Source organism: Cryptotermes secundus, unplaced genomic scaffold (assembly GCF_002891405.2).
Source record: "Cryptotermes secundus unplaced genomic scaffold, Csec_1.0 scaffold899, whole genome shotgun sequence".
Taxonomy (NCBI): Eukaryota; Metazoa; Arthropoda; class Insecta; order Blattodea; family Kalotermitidae; genus Cryptotermes; species Cryptotermes secundus.
In genome coordinates this window covers 1,088,347-1,111,999 of record NW_019731283.1, presented here as the reverse complement: position 1 = coordinate 1,111,999, position 23,653 = coordinate 1,088,347, and the positions used below count along the sequence as shown (strand labels likewise).

The 23,653-nt window shown below is 43.5% G+C and overlaps 1 protein-coding gene across 2 annotated transcripts in view; it reads right to left on the bottom strand.

Annotated features, from left to right (window-relative positions):
- LOC111866919 (mucin-5AC) overlaps nucleotides 1-23,653 on the bottom strand; it is a 227,427-nt gene that overhangs the window by 68,242 nt on the left and 135,532 nt on the right. For both annotated transcript variants that reach the window (XM_023856288.2, XM_033752471.1), the window contains exon 2: nucleotides 19,894-19,997. In XM_023856288.2, coding sequence (XP_023712056.1) covers nucleotides 19,894-19,997 — 104 coding nt within the window. The remainder of the gene's footprint in view (nucleotides 1-19,893; nucleotides 19,998-23,653) is intronic.

The following is a 23,653-nucleotide window of genomic DNA, read 5'->3' as shown; positions in this document are numbered from 1 at the left end:
TGAGGGAGAAGATTGTAACCTATGTAATGGTACTTCCCCTGAACTGGTCAGAGAAAGCTGAGGGAGAAGGCTGTAAACTATGTAATGGTACTTCTCCTGAACTGGTCAGAGAAAGCTGAGGGAGAAGGCTGTAAACTATGTAATGGTACTTCCCCTGAACTGGCCGGAGTAAGTTGGGTGACTGATTACGTTCATGTGGCAAAGTTCTCCAAAAGCCGACAGTCCCTCAGCTCCTCTAAAAATCTCCACCTTTCGCGAATCCCGAATGTCCGTGTTCACAACAGCACAGCATTTGGTTCTACCCTGAGCCAGATACAGCTGTTCCCTTCACCCTTTTCAAAAAGCAAAATAGTATCTTCTCATCCATGCTTACGTATCCAAAGTAATCTCTTTCTTTCAAAAGTCCGGACAGAAATGTTTTATGCATTTCCGAAACAGGAACACAGGAAGAACTCAGTGCGGCCTGCAAATCGGCCGAAATTTCAACTGAGTGTTACACCAAATTGAACTGTCAAATGTGCAATGAAGTTAAATACACCAGCTTTCAGTGTAGACACCAATGAAGGTAAATGGTAAACTATCCTTGTAACTGGCCGTGGACCCTCAGAAGGTTGAGAGATGTCGAGGCCCCCATATTTCCTAGGTAATCGGCTCACAGATGGCGGTGAGGTTCTCAGGCCTACGCGCTGGCCGCCCTTTATCCCCATGATGATTCCTGGTACTGAGTCTACACCAGGGCCATAGTGCAGCTGGAAGGATTAGGTCAATTGAAAAATCAAATAGCCTCATCGGGAATCAGACCCGTGATCTTCCGGATTGTAGCATATGCCTCAACCAACTACACTACCTCGTGCCCTCCAGTGTAGCCACCAATAACAAATTTAATTGAAATTCATGAAGCAGATTTGGAGACGTAACGTGAAAATGGATATGGTCGCCTCATGATGCGTTCTTCCATTCACTTCTGTATAAAAATCATACAAAGGGGTTATCTTACCATAACACATTAAGGTTGTTACGCGCTTTAACATCAATTTCAACATAATTCCAAGGGCATAATGTGCGTAGCATTTAAGGGGTAATTCATCCAGCCTTTAAATCTGGAACAGGTAGTACGCATGGGGGAATCAGGAAATCCATATCTCTCGCGCACACTTCCCGGAGAGAGAAAAAAAGTCTTTTAGAAAATGAAGGCTTATATGTGGAAATCACAGTAAAACTAGCGTCGCATTTATTGCAAACTTTGTTGTCTGCATTATGAGTAGGACTGCTAACGACAAATATCTGTTCGCCAGTTCCAGAATCATCTTTTTCGCCACCTGTGTAATGAGTTTTGTGGAAACAAGTTTTGGGGGAGTACACACACTAATCCTTAAGAGCAGCGCATGGTTGCTGGAGATAACTTTTCATGCTTGTTTACTCTACACGCGCACAGAGTGGCATGGAGTATTAACGAGGCCGTAAAGGAGAGCTCTCAAGACTTCAACAGGGCAACATCTGCTATATACGTGAGTGTTTCATTGCTACTGAAATGGTTTGGCCTACTGTCTTCAGATTCAATCGTAGTAAATGTGCTTACGTCGGTCACGGTAGCGGAGCGGTCTAAAGCATGCTCGGAAGCCGAGATTGAGGGTTCGAATCCCACTCAAGGCAGGAATGTTTAGTTCTTGTGTGTGTCTTCATGTGTTTGTGTGCAGGCGACGAACTGATCACTCGCCCAATCTTACCGAATGTCTGAGATCTAGCAAACCAAAGAGAAACGGAGAATTTCATGGAGGTAGGCCAGGACCCAAACTGGGGCTGTAGCGCCAAAGGGGAGAAAAAATACCTACATAGAAAAATGTTCCTACGAAAAAGTTGTAGCTAATAATAAGAAAACATTTTGTGCCATGTGCATTATTTTAAAACTTACTGTGTTAGACGTAATGATTACCAAATGAAGTCCATTTACACAAAGCCATAAATGGGCTTTTCCACGTTTCCCATACACTGTTGCACAGGTTTCGTTTTAATTCGGAAACTTGTGGAACAACTCTATTTTGTACTATAAAAAGATTAAAAAAGTAAGTAAAAAAGTAAAACTATGCCTGTAACAGACCGTGAAAGCCCATAGGGTTGTGAGACGTTGAGGGTCCCACATTATCTAGACAATCGGCTCAAAGATGGCGGGAAGGTAGAGCCTTACGCGCCGGCCGCCCTTCACTCCCCAGGAAAATTATTTAATTAATTCCTGGTACTCATTTCTGTTAGAGGCTGAGTAAACCCCAGGGCCTCGTGGTACGCGGGTTCAAATACCCGGCGGAGGTCGTCGAATTTTTAAGGGCGGAAAAATTCAGGGAACAAGTCCTCCGGGAGGGACTTTAATGTGTGTCCCGTGTCGTAACTTTACGGCACGTAAAAGAACCTCATATCCCCAAAGGGGATCATTGAACCAAATTCCAGGATGTTTCCCGCCCAACAATAGTCTCTAAGGCCTCTGATAGATGGGGGAAGCATTATAGACACCGCTGAGCAAGTGGCCGAACTCGCTTGCTCGGCGGGACTGATGGTACGCACCATTCATCGGTAGGGTAAAGAGACTGGTAGAATTCATAGAGGGAAGCACAATAGATCAAACTGGTCGCGGTGCATGGGGAAACCCACCCTCTCTAAATAACTAAGTAACTAAACCCCAGGGCCTAGTGCGGCCGGAAGGATTAGGTCAATTGAAAAAATCCAATAACCTCATCGGGACTTGAATCCGCGACCTTAAAAAAACAGATTAAGGTAAACAAAAATAATAATTAACACTTGCAACAACTCCTAAAGCGACTTATGCTGATGAAATTGTGTATAATTAAATTAAGTTGCATTAAAATTTGATAATGGAAACTTAATTTTGAATCATATATAAACATCAAGATTCGAGAATAGTTCCGTCGCAGTTCACGCGCCCGTTTACGACACGATGTGCATTTTCACAGCTCCGATCTTTGTCTAAAGCCCTCTGCACCGTCTCCTTTAGTCAAGTCGAGACCAACAGCACATTCGTAAACATTAAACGTAGGACTTTAAGATGTACCATGATAAAACTTATCTAATGAAGATAACGGTGAGAATTCGCAGGTTATGGAGCCGTAAATAGGGCGAACCGCAGTTCAGTGTAACAAGCAGAGCGCTCTGAAGCTTCGTGGTGTGTGTGAGGATAAACAGAAAATGAATTTCGAAGGACTCCGAACGTGTCTTCATACCAAACGTGTACAATATGAAGTGAGGGGGTGCGTTCACGGCGGTAAGCGGTTACAGTAATTCTTAGGTTATTTAACAACATCGTTTAATTACAGGTCTTATACCATGTGCAGTCAGATGGAAGATTATCATAAATGTTAAGTAGGCAATGATTTCCCCCCCGAAGGTGTCTCCAATTTGTCGTGGTGGTGGGGCTTGCGTGACTCTGTGACCTGGAGATTTATGCCGGTGGTAGGGTCACCCATGCCGGAAATGTCAAATGGTAGAGTCCAGACTAGGAGAGAGACCCTGATCCTCAAGGTTGGGGGCTTGGACACGAGGCTAACAACCTCATCCTGTAAAAAGAATTTTATTCAGAAACTTAACAACCAGCCTCGGATCATCATGCGTGGGTCCATTCCTATCGCAGCTCGCACTGGTTGTGGAGATTGGTTGTAGAGGAGGCCAAGGCTCACCCAGGGCTGTAACACTGAGAGGTAGGTAGGTAGTGAAGTTTGACCTCGGTACATCATGCGTGGATCCATTCCTATGGCAGCACGCGTTGGTTGTGGAGACCGGTTGTAGAGGAGGCCGAGACTGTAGCGCCGAGTGGTAGGTAGGTAGGTAGGCAGGTAGGCAAGGATTTAATATGGACGGCAGAGATATTATCCCAACATGAACCTAAAAAGAAAAGGGGAAAATTTGCCCATAATGATCGATAGCCCCACACTGGGTACATCCAGAATACAAAGCTAGGACTTTACTGCAATATGAATCTGCTTGGTGTGATACAGTCGATGATGAAAGCGAATTCCTGAGGTGAGACACAATTAATATGCAAGGGGCTGGGACAGGGAAAGTTTAGATCAGTGCTAACACGGCTCACATTTTAAAGGAACGCTGTTCAAACCTCAGCTAGGACATATGTTAATATGACATTCTTATGACTTTCACAGACCCTCAAAGACAGAGCGGGGGGGGGGGTCATTTCCTTCGTCTCCATCTCGGTCCATCATACATAATCATCCTTACACCCCAGTAAATATAAAATGTCTGTAGTTTATACACGTCACTAAATGCGCTACGAATTATTTTGTCTTTTGACGGGATCGTGCACAGTCCTCACAAACTTATCACTCAAATGTTCAAGTTTCCTAGTGGGAAAGCAACTTGAAATTCAAAGGTGAATCATTTCTTTCGAATCTTAACCCCTTTTCAACTTTTCATTTTACACTTTCATATATTCATCTCATGCATTTTTCTCCACTAGATCAGTGACGTAAGTTATATTTTCGTGTGTTACACGGTATAGTTTCGCACATAGAGCTCTCACTTACATAAATATATACATAGGCATGAGAACGAAATAACATACACAAAGAGACAAATAACATACGAGTATATATAAATATTCATGAACCGTCTCCTATTATTCTAATGCCTATAACGTCCTAATTCCTGCAAAACTTTGGACTGAACAGGCTGATCTAACAGTAACGCTCTATACTTGTATTCAGGAGATGCCCACATCGAACCTCGGTCGGGATGCCGGGTATACTAATTGAGATATTTCGTGGTCTTCTTCAGTACCTTCAGACTAAAGTCGGGATAGGACATCATTACAGTATGATTGCTTCCTTCCAAATCCTTTCCAGTTCATCATTCATAAATCACCCCAACATTCGATGCAATACAACCTCGATCAGGGATTCTCAAGTGCAATCACAAGGCATTTTCTTGACTAATATGGAAATATATTTTTTAATATTTTTTCCCAGTATTGAGACGAATTTTGTTCCTATCCTCTGTAAATTTATTGGTATTTTTATGCGGTTGTCGTGCGTCTGCGCTGTGCGGCTGATATCTCCCGCCTACAGTTCCTGAAAAACCAATACCGCCCCAAACTGACAGGCGAAAACGTTCTTAGATTAACTGTGCAGTAACGTCTAGTGCACATGTTAAGGTCCGTAAATTGAAGTCACCACACTTCCCTCACGTTTGCTCCAAACTGTAAATTAACAGCAATCTTATTTAGAGGATACATTTTACATAAAAAGAATATGTTTCAAGTTACACGGCACCGAAATATTTTTGTATCTTTTCAATGAGGCCATGGGAAAGTTCTACCCGAGAACGGCCGATCTGGATATCGACGACGTCACAAAATAACACGTAAACATCAGCACTGCNACTTCCCTCACGTTTGCTCCAAACTGTAAATTAACAGCAATCTTATTTAGAGGATACATTTTACATAAAAAGAATATGTTTCAAGTTACACGGCACCGAAATATTTTTGTATCTTTTCAATGAGGCCACGGGAAAGTTCTACCCGAGAACGGCCGATCTGGATATCGACGACGTCACAAAATGACGCGTAAACATCAGCACTGCCAGGATACTGTTCAGGGGGAAAAGGAAAGCCAGGAAACTTATGTTTATGGCGTTTAAGAGTTATGTTACCAAGAGCCCCAGCGTGTTTAGGATACAACACATTTTTAAAAATAATTTCAATTTTTGGTAACAATATTTGTTGTAATATTTGTCCTTCAAATTTTATTTCTATGAAAATCTTGGGAGCGGGGGGTTTGAGTAAATGTCCGATTTGCCCCTTTCCTTGCTGGAACCAATCCTCACAACCCCAAACTCCAAGTTTTCAGCTGTAGTAGCAACAAATCAGAGGGCAGGTTTGTTTCAAGCGTAAAAGCATGGCTGCAAAATCGGAGGGGCTAGATTTCGAATCTTTGTGACATCTGAGCTAAGAAGACACGGGTTTCATGACTATCTTCAGCGTCTCCAAAGAGACGTAAGGCTCATGTTCTAACGGTAGGCCATACAGGTTTAAGATGCATTTCCTATTGTCTTTCCTATCCCTTTTCTTACGGCTCCTGGTACAGGCTACTTATTCTAACAAAACATTCAGAGAACACAGGCCTGTATATCTGNCCTCCTTGACATGATCATTCTAATTATACTTAGAGAAGAGTACAAGTTATGAAGCTCAGTTTTTGTTGACTAGATAATAATAATTTGGATCTAAGAGAGAGGAACTTATGGGAGGATGGGAAAGAATTTGAGTAAGAAGTTTCGTCGTTTTTACCCTTCGCCAAATGCAATTAAGGCATGGAAAACAAGGACGAGCAGATGAGCCGTACACGTTGATTGGGATGCCGAGTATCTACATAATTTTGGACATAAATCCTGAAGGGATGAAACCGATTAAAATATGTAGGCGTACATAGGTCCTTCGAAATAAGATATGAGGATAGTCTCAGGATAGAGACCAGAGGCGAGCTCTTGTGAACACGGCATCGGAACTTCTGGTTCCGAAAATGATGATGATGTGGCAAAACCCAGATAATGAGTGATGGAGGAGGAATTTTAAAATTTAGAAAATGCGATTTCAAGGTGGAGGCGGTGTGGGAGGTTGCAATATTTGTGAAGTTCTGGTGCAAACGTTACTTCATCGCATCGTAACTCTTCTCTTTATAAAGGATTACATACACAGCATCTCTGCTGAAGATGTAAGATAAATAAGAGGGGTAGAAAATCAATCGCCGTTTATTCTAGGAGCGAAACCACACCCATAAATGATGGAGCTACCGATCATGAAGACAGGTTAAGACACAGTTTGCATTGTCATATAAAGTGCTAACATAGATGGGCGGACATTTTTTCGCAGGAAAAAATTGCATGTCGGAATGGAAAGTCAGTGATCCCTTAATACAGAGTGTTTCATTCAAATCTCTCACATTTTATCAGATCCTAGAACAGATAGTATGAATGGTACGAAAATGAAGATATAGGAAATACAAGAACTCAAAAAATTTTACACACTAATAAACCTCTACATGTAGCACGAACAATATCCAATCTGTATTCAATTTCTTGTCACGTTCTTTCCAGCATGTCCATTGGTACAGTAGCAATCGTTTCACGGATGTGGGCTCGTTAATCTGGGAGGTCATTCAGTGTAGGCACGAACACACGGTCCTTCACGTAACCCCAGAGGAAGAAATCGAGCAGAGTGAGGTCCGGTGAACGTGGTGGCCACCGAATTGGTCCGCCACGTCCAATCCAGCGATCTTGGAAGGTGGCATTGAGGGAGCTCCGAACATCCAGACCCCAATGTGGGGGGGGAGGCACTCTATCTTGTTGGAAGATTATGTTAGGCTGCAGATCGGCTACCTGGGGATACAGGAACTGTTCTAACATGTCAAGGTATACGCGGCCAGATACTGTAGCTTCACCGAAGAAAAACGGAAATAAATTCTTTGAGTTTTTCTTTCATCTAGTGTTAATTATAATCCATAATTTATCACAATTTATTCGTAAAGATTAATTAAAATGTGAGAGGATTGAACGGAACACACTGTATAACGACGACAAGGAAATGTGACTGGAAGATACGAACAAAACCGATGTACCTTGATTCGGAAGGAGACTACTAAAGCAATAACAGACTTTTAAAAAGGGATCAATAAAGCGACTTCCAATTCCATGACACGTCGAACATAAAACATCGTAAAGATGAAATACCGCCTCTTTTCTGGTGTTCAACAGGAAGTACCGTGTTGATTGGTAGGCAGCGACTAGATTTGGGGAAATTGCCGGAATTCCATAACCCCATCCTTGAGTTAATTACAACAATACGGGATAGTGCAGTTGGTATAGCGACTGACTAGCTGGAAGACTGAGAGGTCGGTGTTCGAATCCCGGTAGGGTCAAGAACTCTCTCTTCTCCATGTCATCCAAACCGGCTCTGGGGCCCATCCAATGGGTACCAGAGGTTAAACGTCAGGGGAGTGAAACTGACCATTCATATCTAGTGCCGAATTGATGAATACGTTGATCTTCACTGCAACACCCCCCCCCCCGGCGTAGTCCTTAGTTAATATAGTTCAGGGGCAATTTCAATTAAATTATTTCCATGATCATCATCGTCGGCACCATAATCATCGCCATTATTACCATCATCACTAGCACACCAATTTCGAAAATATGGAATTTTTACCCTCTTATCAAGATCTACCATGGGGTCGGTAGAGTAGCTCGCTCCACTGTCGGCCTGACAGCAGAATAGCGAGACACTGACCACACAATCAGCATCTGAAGGCCTCTGCAGAGTGCCCACGCGCCGCCAGACTGACCTGGCTCCGTGGTGCACGATCAGCTTCCCACCACAGCGTCCTCAAGGCCCCCTGGATCGCTTCTTCATTTCCTCTTCTTGCTCTACAGGCCACTCATGTTGAGGCAGCGCCAAAACAACACTTGAGTGCTAAATGTGCTGATTCTCTACGACCTTCAGCAACACCACATACACAGTGGGTTGAGAGGATGCGTGCATTCTAAACACATTTTCAAAGGAAGTCAACCAGCCTCTCATAACATATCACAGGGTTAACTACACGTATATAAAGAGCATCATTATAAGAAACTTTTCCCTTTCAGAAATCTGCTTAACAAATTTCACGCCTCAAGTAGACATAGTGCTCAACGATACAAGCTTCAAGACTGGCTATCATTGCTCAAACAGATGACAGGCAATTGCAAGTCGCAATATACGAGTACTTAATTTGAAGGAAATGAAAGCAATAAAAGCGACAGAGCGAATTTATTATATTACTGGGCTCGTCTCTCGTTTCGGGGGTGCCAGAAGAACTTCATATGAGAGTCGGAGAGTTCCTAGGTCCTGTTACGCTATAACACATCAGGTCGTCGCCTCAGCTATTCGCTAAATTAAACTTTCTGTGTCACTTCTTTGTCCTCATTAAGAACATTTACATACTGCGTGTAATATGTTTCTGCCTGTAAACAGGAACCTATGACCTTTTATAATAATTACAAAATGCTCTTAATCCGGCGAAATTGCTGTAATAAATATAGGCCGAGCACGAAACAAAGTATAAACAAGAATGTGGGCAATATTTTATTTCAAAAGTCACGTGAGGAGACAATTTGGGAAACCAAGGCGCAGTAGCAGCAGCAGCACCCGGACCATGTCTGATGTGTACATGTGCTTCTGCCCTCTCAGCTACTTCACAAAACGCGACGAAAACTCCTCAAGTAATCGACCGCGTGAAATTGCAGTTAGTGTCCAAAGTTTCGGAGAGCGACTCTGTCTCAGAAATGTGATGTGGTCACACACTGTCTTTACATAATACAATGGTTACAAAATTACACTGGTTATGAAACGGCAGAGAAATGAGCAATTTTGCAAAAATATTTAATTTTTCAAAAAAAAAATATTTTTGAATTAATGGGATACCAAGTAGCCCCCATGGAGGTAAAAGACCATGCTCGATGAAGCTTATTCAGATTTCAGTATTTTTTATTATTTTGTCATCCAATGACTGAAATCTACTTGATACACGCAAAACAAAACAAACTCTGTGGCCTGTAGTCCGCATGCGAACTATACCTACCGAGCGACCGCCGCTTGTCGGCGAAGTTAGTGCCAACTTTTGTGGATAGAGGGTGTCACGTGGTCAGCGCAGCGGATCCCCAGGGCCGTTAATCTCGGTTCTCTAGACCGGACCTGATACAGGCAATATTTCCAATTCTTCGCCCGCTGTCCATCACAAGGATGCTAGACTAGATTCAGTGAAGGGATCAGCTCTTGACGCTGCCTACGGGCTGGATCCTTCGGATTCTCGACGGAAAATTCTGCCGTCTCTTCTCGACCCATTACCAAGGAGCGTTGTAAGCCCACACGATTCCTTGCTGGACTCCGCTGTCATCCACTTAGGCTTATCCTTCGCCAGTTTCAACCAACCTCGAGCCACAGAGTTTTCAGTGACGTACTTAGCCTCCTTTTGTGCGTTCTTTTCTCTTTGGTCCTGAAGATCGCAGTCTACTGGCTGTTCCTGTCCTCTACATCTTCGGATCTTTGTTATCCCCGTCTGCAAATTGTTCTGCGTTACATCACGGTTCTTTTAAGCTCTCCCAGCTCAAAAATCCTACTCATTCGCACAACCAAAGCAATTCAAAATTCTTAATTACAAGGAGACGTGTATATAAGAAGTATCCGGTTCGAACACTAGCCGGGTAAGTACCAGGGAATTAACCCCGATGAGTCACTTTCCTTATTCTTCCATTTTTAACCATTTACGATAATTTTTCATTCGACGCTACATAACTCTGCGTCGTTCTAATGATCCAAGAGCGAAACAACAGAATTTAACGGATTTTAAGAATAGCTTCTATGCAGTCTATTAGGTAACAAATATTAAAGTTTCTGTCTATGCGTCTTTTGTTCAAATATCATTATGAGAAAATTTTAAGCTTTGAAAACAAAGAATCCTTATATAAATTACAATATTACTCGCTCATCAAAAAAACAAGGATTTTGTAAATAGTAATTGTAGTGCCTTCGACTTCCAGTCAGTAGGATCTAATACAACCAAAGATCTCTTCAGGTCTGTGGCTGTACGCAGACCTTGACATTTTAAGGAAGACGTATGTATTGTATCCCCGCCCTCAATCAAGACTTACAACTCCCTCTCCAACCTTCTGTTAATCCAGACGTATTGTGTAACTTTCGTCAGCACAATTACAGGATCTTTGTATGAAGGAGACATTGAGGCGAGTTTCCAGACTCACCAGTAGTGACATACACCTTGTAATCATTATTTCCGTTCAATCTATCTACAGCCCTTTGTTAGGCCTTGGCCGCTTTTCAGTTTCTTAATCTATACACAGTCAGTAAGACTCCTTGGACGGGCGATCAGGATGCCGCAAGGGCTCTTCCTACACACAGAGAGAATAAACGCACACAGGCATCCATGCCTCGAGTGGGATTCGAGCCCACGATTCCAGTGTTGGAGCGGGCAAAGACTCTTCATGCCTTTAATCGCGCGGCCACTGTGATCGACTTCCGCATTGCCTTCCTCATCCTCAACGAAATAGGGGCCTAATATTGCTGAGAAGGCACACCATAACGTCACACGTGTACTGTGTAGCGGTTTCTGGATGATAGCATCTGGCCGCTCAAAACCAAGGAAGCGAGTTGTCTGGCGACCACTTTCATATGAACGGAAATAATACTCAACTATGAATACTTTTTCCTCCGTCGAGAGACCCATTTCAAACAGCTGCACAACAAAACTTCCTTTTCACTACTGGGAACACGTGCGGCTGGAGCTATGCCTCGTCGACAAATGCACATGCGCGGGTTTTTCAGTACTGAATATTTTGGCGCATACTGTACTATAATTAAACGTCTAAGGCTATGCCCACCGGTGTGTCCCAGAATCTGGTGTATTGAGAACATTGTTGTCGCACTAGTTCAAGCGGCTTGAGTCTGCAACTCAGTATTTTCACTAACGCGCACTTACACTTACACTACACTAAATCAAACTGCTTGAGTCTCTGAGTCTTCTCACAGTCCTCTTGTTGTCAAGAAACTGTACCGCTTCCATGTTGCTGAATAAGGTATGTGCAGAGAAAATGTGCAGTCCCTATTGTAACGACATTGTCAATGTGAAGCTTGTAATAATACAAAAATATCCGATTTTCTAACATTTAAGTAACCAACTCACGTTGGCATATCCATGTGATTTGATGACACGTTACACACAAAGTTGTAAGATTTTGATAACTTCGATTTTCTTAAAATCGGTTGAGCCTAAAAAAGGACATCAAGACAAATGTAGATGCAAAAGCGCAAAGAAATCGTTTGGAAAATATACTTAACCTACTCTCCACTGGAAATACGTTTTCATTTCTTATGTAGATTTGTTTCGGCCTTTCAGGGGTTAACCGATCATTTGCAGCTGCTCTGTGACGTCAGAGATATATGCCTGTCTAGCACGCATCTTAGTTAACCTTGGGTTAGAGGCCGGACATCCTGAGTGCACATTTCCGTGAGTTTCTAATTCAGATAAGATGAACACTCGGACAATGCTTCCATACTGATGACAGCCTAATATCATAAGGATAAGCAATATGTGATTCGAAGAAATTGACTAAAGTATGTTCCGGCGAGGCCATGTCTTGCTCTGGAGTAGTAGTTCCCAGTGAGGTTTACAAACCTCTGAAATGTTTCCGGAAGATTCTGCAAACAACTGCTGATAAAAGAGTTCTTCTTTAACGGCGTTCGTCAGTAGCTAGACTACAATGTAGGAGGGAAGCTGAATGATGAATTACAGAGGATTTGAAAGGAAGCGGCCCTGGCTATATCGATGTACTAACCCGGCATCTGCCTGGAGAGACTGAGAAAAAACCGTGAAATATCGGGCAGTATCGTCAGTGTTCAGCCCGAGATTCGAACCGATAACTTCCCGAATATGAAACTAAATCTTTACAGCCAGACCAACCTGTTTGGTTAGGGTTTTCAATTCCCAACCTTTCAAAAACATTTTCACATACAAATTGAATCGTGATGTTATTTTTGTTCTAGCAAAACCAACTAAAGTCCATGGCCTGTAATCCGCAAGCGAACTATACCTACCGAGCGACCGCCGCTTGTCGGCGAAGTTAGTGCCAACTTTAGCGGACAGAGGATGTCGCGTGGTCAGCGCAATGAATCCCCACGGCCGTTAATCTCGGTTTTCTAGACCGGAGCCGCTATTTCCTTTAACTAGCTCGTCAATTATCCTCACGAGGCTAGGTGGACCCCTTTCCAGACCCACTACTTCTCAGAAAATCTGGTAGCGCCGGGAATCGAACCCGGACCTCTGGATCTGTTGCCAGAGACTCTGACCACTAGACCACAGAGGCGGTCAATTTTGTTCTAGCAGAAAGAATATTACTTTTAGTCTGATTCAATTTTATAGCTCGCCAGCGCTCCTATAGTTCACAGCATACACTGCTGTCAGAAGGCAAATGATTTACGTTACGTTGAGATAGACCAGTTGAAATGAACGTATGAATTAGATAAAGTATCGGAAATTATAACACTGGATGGAACCCGGTAGCTCAAAGGTTTCTTAAGGAAGGACTCTGAGAAATCGCTGGAGCAAGGCAGTGTTCCTCAAACCGTGATCCACGGATTGCTGTCGGTACGCAACTTCGGCTATAAACAAACCAAGATCCGTGACTTTAGTCCGCAGCGGACGAATCCCCAAGGCCGTTAATCTCGGTTTTCTAGACCGGAACCGCTAATTTTCCATTCAAGTAGCTCCTCAATTATCCTCACGAGGCTGAGTGGACCACTTCCAGACCCACTACTCAGAAAATCTGGTAGCCCCGGGAATCGAACCCGGAACTCTGACCACTAGACCACAGATATCGGTTCACAAATTTTATTAGCTTCATTTTATTTTACCACAACTGGAAAAAATTAATACTCAACAAGCAGCGGATTTCTTTTTGCTTTTCTTTTTCCCTCTTTTCACTTTGTTCTGAATATTACCACTTTATTTCAACTCACGCTCTAACTGGCTAAATCAATTACGATCACTATTCACTCCGCTGTATACCGACGGGAATTTTATTTACATATTTCATAATCCCTCATAAATAAATTTTAATTAAAAAAGTTAGTAAACGTGATTATAACGTCTCTTCGATTTAGTATAATGTAACGACTTTTATTTTTATATAATCATTTTTAAATAAACACGGTTTAACGCTCCAGCAGTCAGTGGATTTCTACTTTGTTATTTGTACTGTACAACGTTAGATAGATACAGTAATACCGGTCCTCGGGAAGTCCCACGCTGTTTTACCAGTCCGTCATTCAAAACAAAATTAGAGCTGGTGTAGAGCAGTGTTCACAACCTGTGGAACGCGTCCCAGTGGTAGGGGCTGACAGTCTGCAGGGTGGGATATCAGATATCCAAAATAAGAATTTTTATTAACGATTAAAGTAATATGATTTAAAAGAAGTAATTGTTGGAGAAAGCGAAGCTTTATTTTATTACTGCGGGAATAAGATTATTTGACAAACTGACCGGTGGGAACCAATATTAAAAGGGCTGACAATCACTGACCTAGGGATTACGACACTAGAATCTTGACTCCACATCTTACGCGTACGTGTGCCCCGCTCAGACTCTATGCGAGGAGGCATGAAGCTTACTGTCCATATCTGAGAGACACTCGTTGGAATCCCGGCTGGGACCGGCCATCCTAACTGATAATGTTACGGTTACTGTCTGTCCTTTTGTGCAAAAAACGAGATAGGCCTTTAAACAGACCATGAGAGATTCCCCGTACTTCTCACTTCCCATGGCTTCCCTTTCGGCGTTAAGCTACATTTACAGATAAACCTCTGAGGCTGGCAGCGCTAACGTGGCGAGAAACATGGCTATAACTTTCAGAGTTACTCAGATCGCGTTTCGGTGGAATATGTAGCCTCCATCTTCAGGGCCTAAGAATAAACCAAGCAAGAAATCAGCATGAAACAGGTAGCAAGAAATGTTGCTCTGCTCGCTGCCCGCTTCATACTTGTTTAATGATTCGTTTATTCTTCGGCTCTGAAGAAGGAAGCGATATATTCCTCTGAAATGTCGGTTGAATTTCCAGACGACAGGGCTCCTCATAACCACCGCTGTGGGAACCTCAATTTCTACGTTATTACAGGATAATAAATATGCTTTATTAAATGCAGGGGTTATGTAACATCAAATTGGATATCATAATCATTGAAGGTTAGTTAAAGGCAAATGGTAAAACTGATCCTGTGCCTAATTAATTAGGCACAGGATAATATGTCATAATATGTCATGAAGACGTATGGGAAAGTGGAGGTACATCTCTATTATTCTTGGCCTCGGCACCACATGGAGGTGAGTAGTCACCTTCACGCCTCGGCCACTTTAACTCCCGGATAATCACTGAAGGTTAGTTAAAGGTAAATTGTAAAATTGATCCTGCGCCTGATTAATTACGCACTATGTCATGAAGACGTATGGGAAAGTGGAGGTACATCTCTATTACTCTTGGCCTCGGCACTACTACGCCTCGGCCACTTTAACTCCCGGCGGAAGAGCCACCGGTACCCATAGGGTAGAAGGCTGGGTGGGCCCACACCCACTCTTGACACTGTGGAGTAAAAAAACATTTCTTGCCCCTGCTGCGAATCGAACCCCGGTCATCCCGCCCGTAGCTATACCGATCGAGCTGGAAAAGCAAAATGCGGCCGAAACATTGTTTCCGCTGCAGCCAAAGAAACGTCAGTTTGGTTGATATTCTTTGTGAGGGCATCACTTGGTCAGCCAACCGCTGTTGAGAGTCGTCACGGGTTACCAACGTTACCAACACATGTGCCACTCTTGAAGGCTGACAGGTAGACCCCAAGGGCGGGGCTGCGTTGTGTCATGTCATTTCTCTCCAAATCGTTTCCCATCTCTCAACTGATTTCCTGACGAATATGGCTGCTTCTCATTTTAGCAGTCAGTGATGCGTCAAGTGCATGAACCGTGCTGTGACCGAACGGACCATCCGATCTAAGAACCAGGACACGTCATAACTTGTGTAGGCAACCTTACGGAACAAAACTACCCGCTCAAGTACGTTTCAATTTCCCACCAGCGTATGAATATATACAAAACTATAATTTTCAATGTAGTTTTGTATGGGTGTGAAATTTTGTCTCAAATATTAAGGGAAGAACATAGACTGAAGGCGTTTGAGAACAGGGTGATGAGGAGAGTATTTGGAACGAAGAGAGATGAAGTGACAGGAGGTTGGAGAAAACTGCATAATGAGGAGCTTCATAACTTGTACTCTTCTCCAAGTATAATTAGAATGATCATGTCAAGGAGAGTGAGATGGACAGGGCATGCAGCACGTACTGGTGGAAGTTGAATGCATATAGGGTTTTGGTGGGAAAGGCAGAAGGAAAGAGGAGTTTAGTTAGTTACCGGCGTATTAACACCGGTAGTTTGTTGAAAATATAATATAGTAGTGTTTCGTTGATGTCGTAAAGGTCTACGTCACTAACTGACGATGACGCACACTCGATCCTATAGCAGATCGAGTGCATATCCTGTCTAATCAACCTATACAGAACTAGCCTGCACTCTTCCATTTCCGCAGCAAAAAGAGCCGATAACAACCTCCCACATAATACACAAGAATACATATCCATACAGTCAATCCGAACCACGAGAAGTCAGTAATAAAATATAAACTCTATAGAAATTACGAGCCAAATCATAAATATCTGTCACGGAAGTGTTGGTACACAATCATGCACTTCGTTGGAACAGAGAAGGGACAAAGGGTAGTCACTTCGCCTTGAGGGAGGCAACAGCAACGACATCCGAAATGTCGGCAATACATCCAACTTCTAAGAGCGTGGCATCCCCCCCCAAAACCAGCTGTCAGAATCTCAAATCGTCCAAGAAAGTGGTTGTTGCTGCTGTCTTCGTCGTGTTCCTACTCGGAATATACGAACTTTACCATTACCGTCGTCAGAGCCCTTTAGAATATACCTTTACAGTACTCTGTTACATCTCCAGACACTGCCCTACCTCTCAACGTGTTTCTGCTCTGAATGCATTTGAAAGGCTATCCCTGTAACAGGCCGTGGAGGCCCATAGGGTTATGAGACGTCGAGGATCCCACAATTATAGACAGCAGGCTCACAGATGGTGGTAAGGATATCAGTCTTACGCGCCGGCCGCCCTTTATCCCCAGAAAGATTCCTGGTACTCATTTCTGTTAGAGGCTGAGTCGATCCCAGGGTCATAGTGCGGCTGGAAAGATTAGGCCAATTGAAAAAATCCACCTCATCGGAACTCGAACTTGCGACCTTCCAGCTTCTAGCATAGTGCCTCAATCAACTACGCTACCGCGTGCCCCTGTAAATCTACAGATATATTTAGGAACTCTCGTTTAAATATAAAGAGCCTCAACTATTTTTTTTTGTTTGTTTTGTCCTGTGTTGTCTTGTTGCTGTTGTTTGTATTCGTGCTGACTCTGTAACTGACCACTGGCTGTTGAGCTCACCATGTAAATGAATAAAGAACTCAATTATTATTATTATTATTATTATTATTATTCACTGATGAACTACCTCTTTAAACTAATTCCTATCATTCTTATCNTCTTCATATGTTTTCTGAAATGTGAATAACATGGAAGCGAAGTGTTCTTTCTTTTCTCCTTTAGGTCATTTTTCTGGATTTTTTTCGGTCATTTTTTTAAATATTTTCAGGTCATCAAAATGCGGGCCCTGCATATTACATTTCTGGGTCATATTTTAGGTCATTTTTTCTGGATTTTTCGGTCATTTTATAGGTAATTTTTTAAATATTTTCAGGTCATCAAAATCCGGGACCTGCTTATCAGTCATATTATTGGTTACTTAAAAATCCGTTGCCTAGTAACTTCAGATTCAACGGAACCGAGAGATGATTATAAAAGAGTGTACAAACGCCATACACGCGATTATTTTTACGGATAATATGTATGTAGGGGCTATAAGCTGAAAGTACTGCAGAAACATACATCAGCACAGCTGGTTCGTAACGAAAGTTAACAACACGTGCGATGCCTGGAGATGCATTTAAGAGACCGCAATGGTGACAATTCGAAATGCAGCACAATCTTATCTTGGTTCCGGGAAACTGAACGCCTACACGTAATTTCCTATATCCTTCCGAATTGGTGAGGACGAAATCAAAACAACCAAGCTTCAGTGACACTTCGTGAAAAATATCTGAGGCACAAACAAAGCAGAATTCTGGTTAATCAAACGTGATAAGATATTCTGTATTCTAATGTGAAGATCCAGCCGGTCGCGGTAGCCGAGCGGTCTAAGGCACGTACTGTCTTCGCTCTCTTGGAAACCGGGATCGTGGGTTCGAATCCCACTCAGGGCATGGATGTTTTGTGTGTGTGTGTGTTTTTCTGTGTTTGTGTACAGGTAGAGGCCTTGCGACGAGCTGATCACCCGCCCAAGGAGTCCTACCAAATGTGTAAGATCAAGAAAAACCGAAGTGAATGGAGAAGTTCATGGAGGTAGGCCTAGGCCCACTGGGGCTGTAGTGCCAAGGGGGAAAAAAATGCGAAGATCCAGCGTCACTGAAAATCTCTGTGAACACAACAGTTTTACATACGACGTACATATGTTTGTATACACGGGTCTTCACCACTGAGTCAAATTTTTCCATTCATCTTTCTAACTAACGTACACCTGGGATCTTTCGCCAGCAGTAAAGTAATCGGCCCATGAAACCGATAATCTCTTCCATCCAGTGCTAACATTAACCATCCAAAGCATAGTGGTTACTATATCTACCACATGATTTAACATATCAAAACTGTGCATTCCTGAGGCACGAAATAAATATCTGTAATTTATTTAGAAGAAGTCCAGTCTCTGTTTCTTTTTAACTGTCAGATCCGTCAGACAGTAAAACACAGTCTTGAGTCCTGTGGGACTCGGAACCAAGAATCACTGTGCTGGTGAGGCCCAGCAGCAGTTCATCAGTTAGTCTTTAAACGGTTAAGAATCTGTAAAGCTGTCCCACATTCACCAATATGTCTCGGTGTAGTGCCTACTTAAGCACAAAACAACATTCTACACATTTTATCCATGTGTGCAGAAGATTGCATTAAGTGAAATGTTTTTGGTCGGGCCTTATAAAATTCCTGTGCCTCTAGCGCCATAACTGGTACTCATTTCAGACGCAGGTTGATCAGTGCTGGTCCATCGGTTGTCCTGGGTATACATATTCAAATGCTCTTTAACCTCTACATATCCTACAGCCGATGCCCACTCAGAAAGCGTCCAGTCTCCTTTGATTCCTTCAATCCATTTGTAGACGTTACCCTCGCTCATATAGCGGTCGCCATATTGTACTGTTATTATGTAGCTTATCTCGCCAGTTTTCGGAGCCTCTGGCGATAAGAATCGGATCAGAGATCATTACATTATTTTACGTATTCTATTGATGAAGCAGGAATGTTCGCGCGCTAGATGGACTGTCATTACTACATAAAAAAATAACTCCGTGGCCTGGAGTCGGCAAGCGAGCTATACCGATCGAGCGACCGCCGCTTTTCGGCGAAGTTAGTGCCAAATTTAACGGATAGAGGGTGTCACGTGGTCAGCTCAACGGATCCCCACGGCCGCTAATCTCGTTTTTTTTAGACCAGAACACTAAGATAAAAAGAAAGGTAAAGCTATCCCTGTAATAGGCCACGGAGACCATTAGGGTTGTGAGACGTTCAGGGTTTCACATTATCTAGACAATCGGCTCACAGATGGAGGTAAGATTGTCAGCCTTACGCGCCGGCCGCCCTTTACCCCCAGGAAGATTCCTGGTACTCATTTCTGTTAGAGGCTGAGTGGACCCCAGGGCCATAGGGCGGCTAGAAGGATCAGGTCAATTGAAAAAAAATCCACGTCATCGGGACTGGAACCCTCTACCTTCCGGCTTGTAGCATAGTGCCTCAACCAACTGCGCTACCGCGTGTCCCCGTCACTACACTAAACACAATGAAAGGAAACTAACTGTAAATGAGGAAACGTTTATGTTCTTCACATCCGCCATCAGTTTCGGTGCTGCACAGACACTCCTGAAGTAAACTAAAACTGCCTTTACTTTTTGACCTTCCCTCGTATTAAACAGATCTAGACGTCGAGTTCAAAGACATGACTGGCGAACTAAACCTATGAGAGTTTCCTTTGGCTACTTTATTGCCGAGAATAAGATACGTGGACGAAGCGTCAAGAGCCCATGATGATCTAGCAGAATGTACGTGTATCTTCTTAAGCGTAATACTCACATCTTTCTCCCTGGTGGATGCGATCTCGCGCTTCTCTCGGCCGTGGTATATGCGGGGCTTGATGACGGTGTGTCGGGAGAACTCCGGGGCTGGTCCCCGTCGGGCTGCAACAATAGAACACGGCAGTGTAGACCCCGGCTTACGGATTACAGATGAATGACGCACACACTGACGTTTATAGCACAATATTCGAAACGTTGTAAGAATTAAACACCAGATAGCAATACACACAATATAAAAGACAGACTCAAACCCAACTTAGCACTGTAACAAGCAGGAGTGATACAAAATCATGATAATGAAAATGTTCGCAAAATTGGACAAGGTGAAGCCCAACAGAGACAATATAAAAGGCTTAAACTTGGCGGCGGTCAAGCATACGACCGTTCAAGTGACTAGACTGCCGTTGTAGCGGAAGGTACTAGAAATAGGGCATAATATGCTGTACTGAGCCTGGACTGACAGAGGCCTTGTATATATTGTATACACAGACATTTGGTAAGAAGTAAGATGCAAATAATTGTACATATTTTGACGTGGATGGCGCAACGGGAAGTAGGGGTCACGTGAACTCTGCGGTCTCGCGAGTGACGTCACATAACCCCACTCCTTCCATCAGTCCGCAACGCTCGGTAAACGCCCCTTTCGCCACGGTGACGTAACAGGGGAGCAACTGTGTCAGGTAACCATTGCCGCGGTGACGTAACAAGGGATACCGCGGTTAATACACAGCAGTAACCAACTCTCGACAGTGTTGCTAGGCAACAGCGGCACCTATCACGTAACTGTTTTCTGTGTTGTCCGTGCCGAGGATAGAACACTATTCAGTAATGAGGATTGAGCCAGTTACTAGAGAGAGAGTAACCAGTCAGTTGCAGTCTAGCATTCGCCGGAGTGAATGGAAGCAGGAGACGTAATTGTGATACTGCAGATGGCAGTAATTGTGGAACTGTAAATTGTGTAAATGTAAGAGCGAGTGGAATAAATTCGCTATATCCAGGACGGCGTGAAGTTATTTGTCGCGTTACATACCCAACACGTGACAATATTGACAACTGACTATATTGCTGACTCTGACTCTGACAAATGACAGACCTGTCCTCTCGTCAGACAGGGCGCCCCCACATAGACAGGACAGTAACTTTCAAACAAGAAGAAATATCTAGTCATGAGCCCCCAGATGAGACTCGACACCAAGACAGACAGACTGACTAACCGTCAGTTGCAATGTGACTTGGATTCTGACTTAACTTAGAACTTAGAACTTAACAAAAGACAGACTCGTCCTCGCGTCAGAGAGGGCGTCCCACAATGACAAGAGAGTAACTATCAAAAAGTAACTAATATCTGGTTATGAGTCCAAGATGGGGCTCGACACCAAGATAGACTGACTGAACGTCAGTCGAAATGCGACTTTGACTTTGACCAGCTTAGCAAACACTAGCAGTTTCTGCCTCTACCGGGATTTGAACCCCGACCGTCCAGCCCGTAGCCCATCTCCGTACCGTCTGAGCCACCCCGGCTGTTAGATGCAGCATCATAAACAACTGTAAACGGAGTGACGCAATGCTTAGCGTCGGTTTTCTGGTTTGAGCTGCGTTGTTTACTCTGGAGCCATCTTTTTCCCCTTTCTACATTCCATGTCCTAATACTTAAAGTCCATGAGAGCATATTAACAATTGGCTTCGCTTTCCCCTGTTCTTATTCCATTCCTGAGATGTATACGGTTGTTTTGCCTACCCATGACATTACACTCTGATGATGAAAACTCAAATGTTTGTCGAAATAATGGAAGGAGTTCCACAAATGGTCCGGCTCAAGCAAGAAACTCTATCCCATAGTCCACTTTCAGCATCGGCCGAGGTCACAATTGGGCAAGAATGGAAGATAAATGCTTCAAAACACTGGTCCTTCAGGACGCCCAAAAGTTGATAACGATGTTGAACCTTCTACTAATAGTTTAGAGAAGTTTAAATGCGGACATTCCTTCGTGTTGTGAACCAGTCGTCAGTTCGCCAAGTCCGGACGTGGTGTTGCGTAAGTTTGTTGGCAGGACGCGGGAGAGGGGAGGCGGCATCGCCGGGCCGTCGGACGCCAACGTCCACACAGTGCAGTTTGTCGGTATGCCCGAGATTGGGAGGTCGCCAGAACACAGGACTTAATTCCACACACCTCGCTAATATATAAACGCGCTAAAAAAATTCACAAGTCGCCATTTCATTTTCTTGAGAATCAAATTAATCACCCGTCATAATTTGGGCAATTTCCAGTTGGCAACTGTAAGACGAGCAGGAACGTCTGGATCTCATAAGAGATTCGGAGAGGTCCCAATAACATCATCTAGTGCGGCACTGTGGCATGCTACCTGCGCTTCACGGTAAACTACTTCCTTACCGCTGTAACTAATGACTGATCAGCTCACACTCATCACATGGAGGTATGTGTGCCTATGAACTGTGGCAGTTAAGCAACCTCTCTGATTCACTGCCACCAAGCTTTGTGGATCACAGCGGCCGCGCGGTCTAAGGCATGAAATGTCTTCTCCCGCTCGAACATTGGGATCGTGAGTTCGACTCCCACTCAAAGCATAGTCTGCGTTTATTCTGCTTGTGTCGCCCTGCGTAGGTAGCGGCCTTGCGACGGGCTGATCCCCCGCCCACGGAGTGCTACCGACTTTGTAGGATTTAGAAACTGAAGTGAAACGAAATGTTTCACGGATATCCTATGCTCCAAGTGGGAATAACAAGAATGAAGATAGATACAGCAGAGTCACCAAGCTTTCGTGAGTGTAGTCATCTTTAGAGTACCCACATTCTGACTTCATGCGCAAATTCAAGTGTCAGTCATACCAAGAAACATTTCGGGAAATAATTTTTCGAAACTTAATTCAGTATTCTCGTCATAATGTTCTGGGGCGATTCAAAGCTCTTTCAAGGAGGTTCTTCAGTAATCGGAACACAAAAAAGTAATGCGAAACAACATTGGGTAGACCAATGGGCGTTCAAACACTTTTTCTTTAAGAAAAGTCGCTTTACTGTACGTGTTACGTGTCAAATGGCACTGGCGTGTTGCAGACGCTACGTGATCGGCTATAGATTTCGACATCTTGAAAGAACAGTGCAGTACACACGGAAGAAGTCAAAGAAAGCTTGACTTGCTGATTCGGAAGAACAAATTAGGAATGGAAAACTCATTTGATGTCTAAATAGTAAGTTAACATCAACAAGGTTTCGAGTCTTGCTTTTGAAGTTTGCGCTAATTTTCATTCTAGGCTCTTCCATTCGAGGCATGGTGTTTTGTTTCTGGGTCGGTCTACAAGACCAAAACCCTCATCACAAATCACAATATTTTTTCCAAGACTTGGGAATCTTCCAAGAATCTTGTACAAGTTTCTGAGCAAAATTTCTTTACTCATAATTTATTCACAAACAAATAAAACACTTCATCAATGTAACATTTTAAGCAACCACAAAACAGTGGAACCTCTGTCGTCTAATGGTCAGAGTTCCTGGCTACAAATCCAGAAGTCCCGGGTCTGATTCACGGCGCTACCAGATTTTCTGAGAAGTACTGGGTCTGGAACGGGGTCCACTCAACCTCGTGTGGATAATTGAGGAGTTATTTGAAACAAATAGAGGCTCCGGTCTAGAAAACTGCGCCGACAACGCGACACCCTCTATCCACTAAATTTGGCACTAACTTCGCCAACAAGTGGCGGCAGCTCGGTCGGTATTGTTCGCTTAAGGATTTAAGCCAAAAA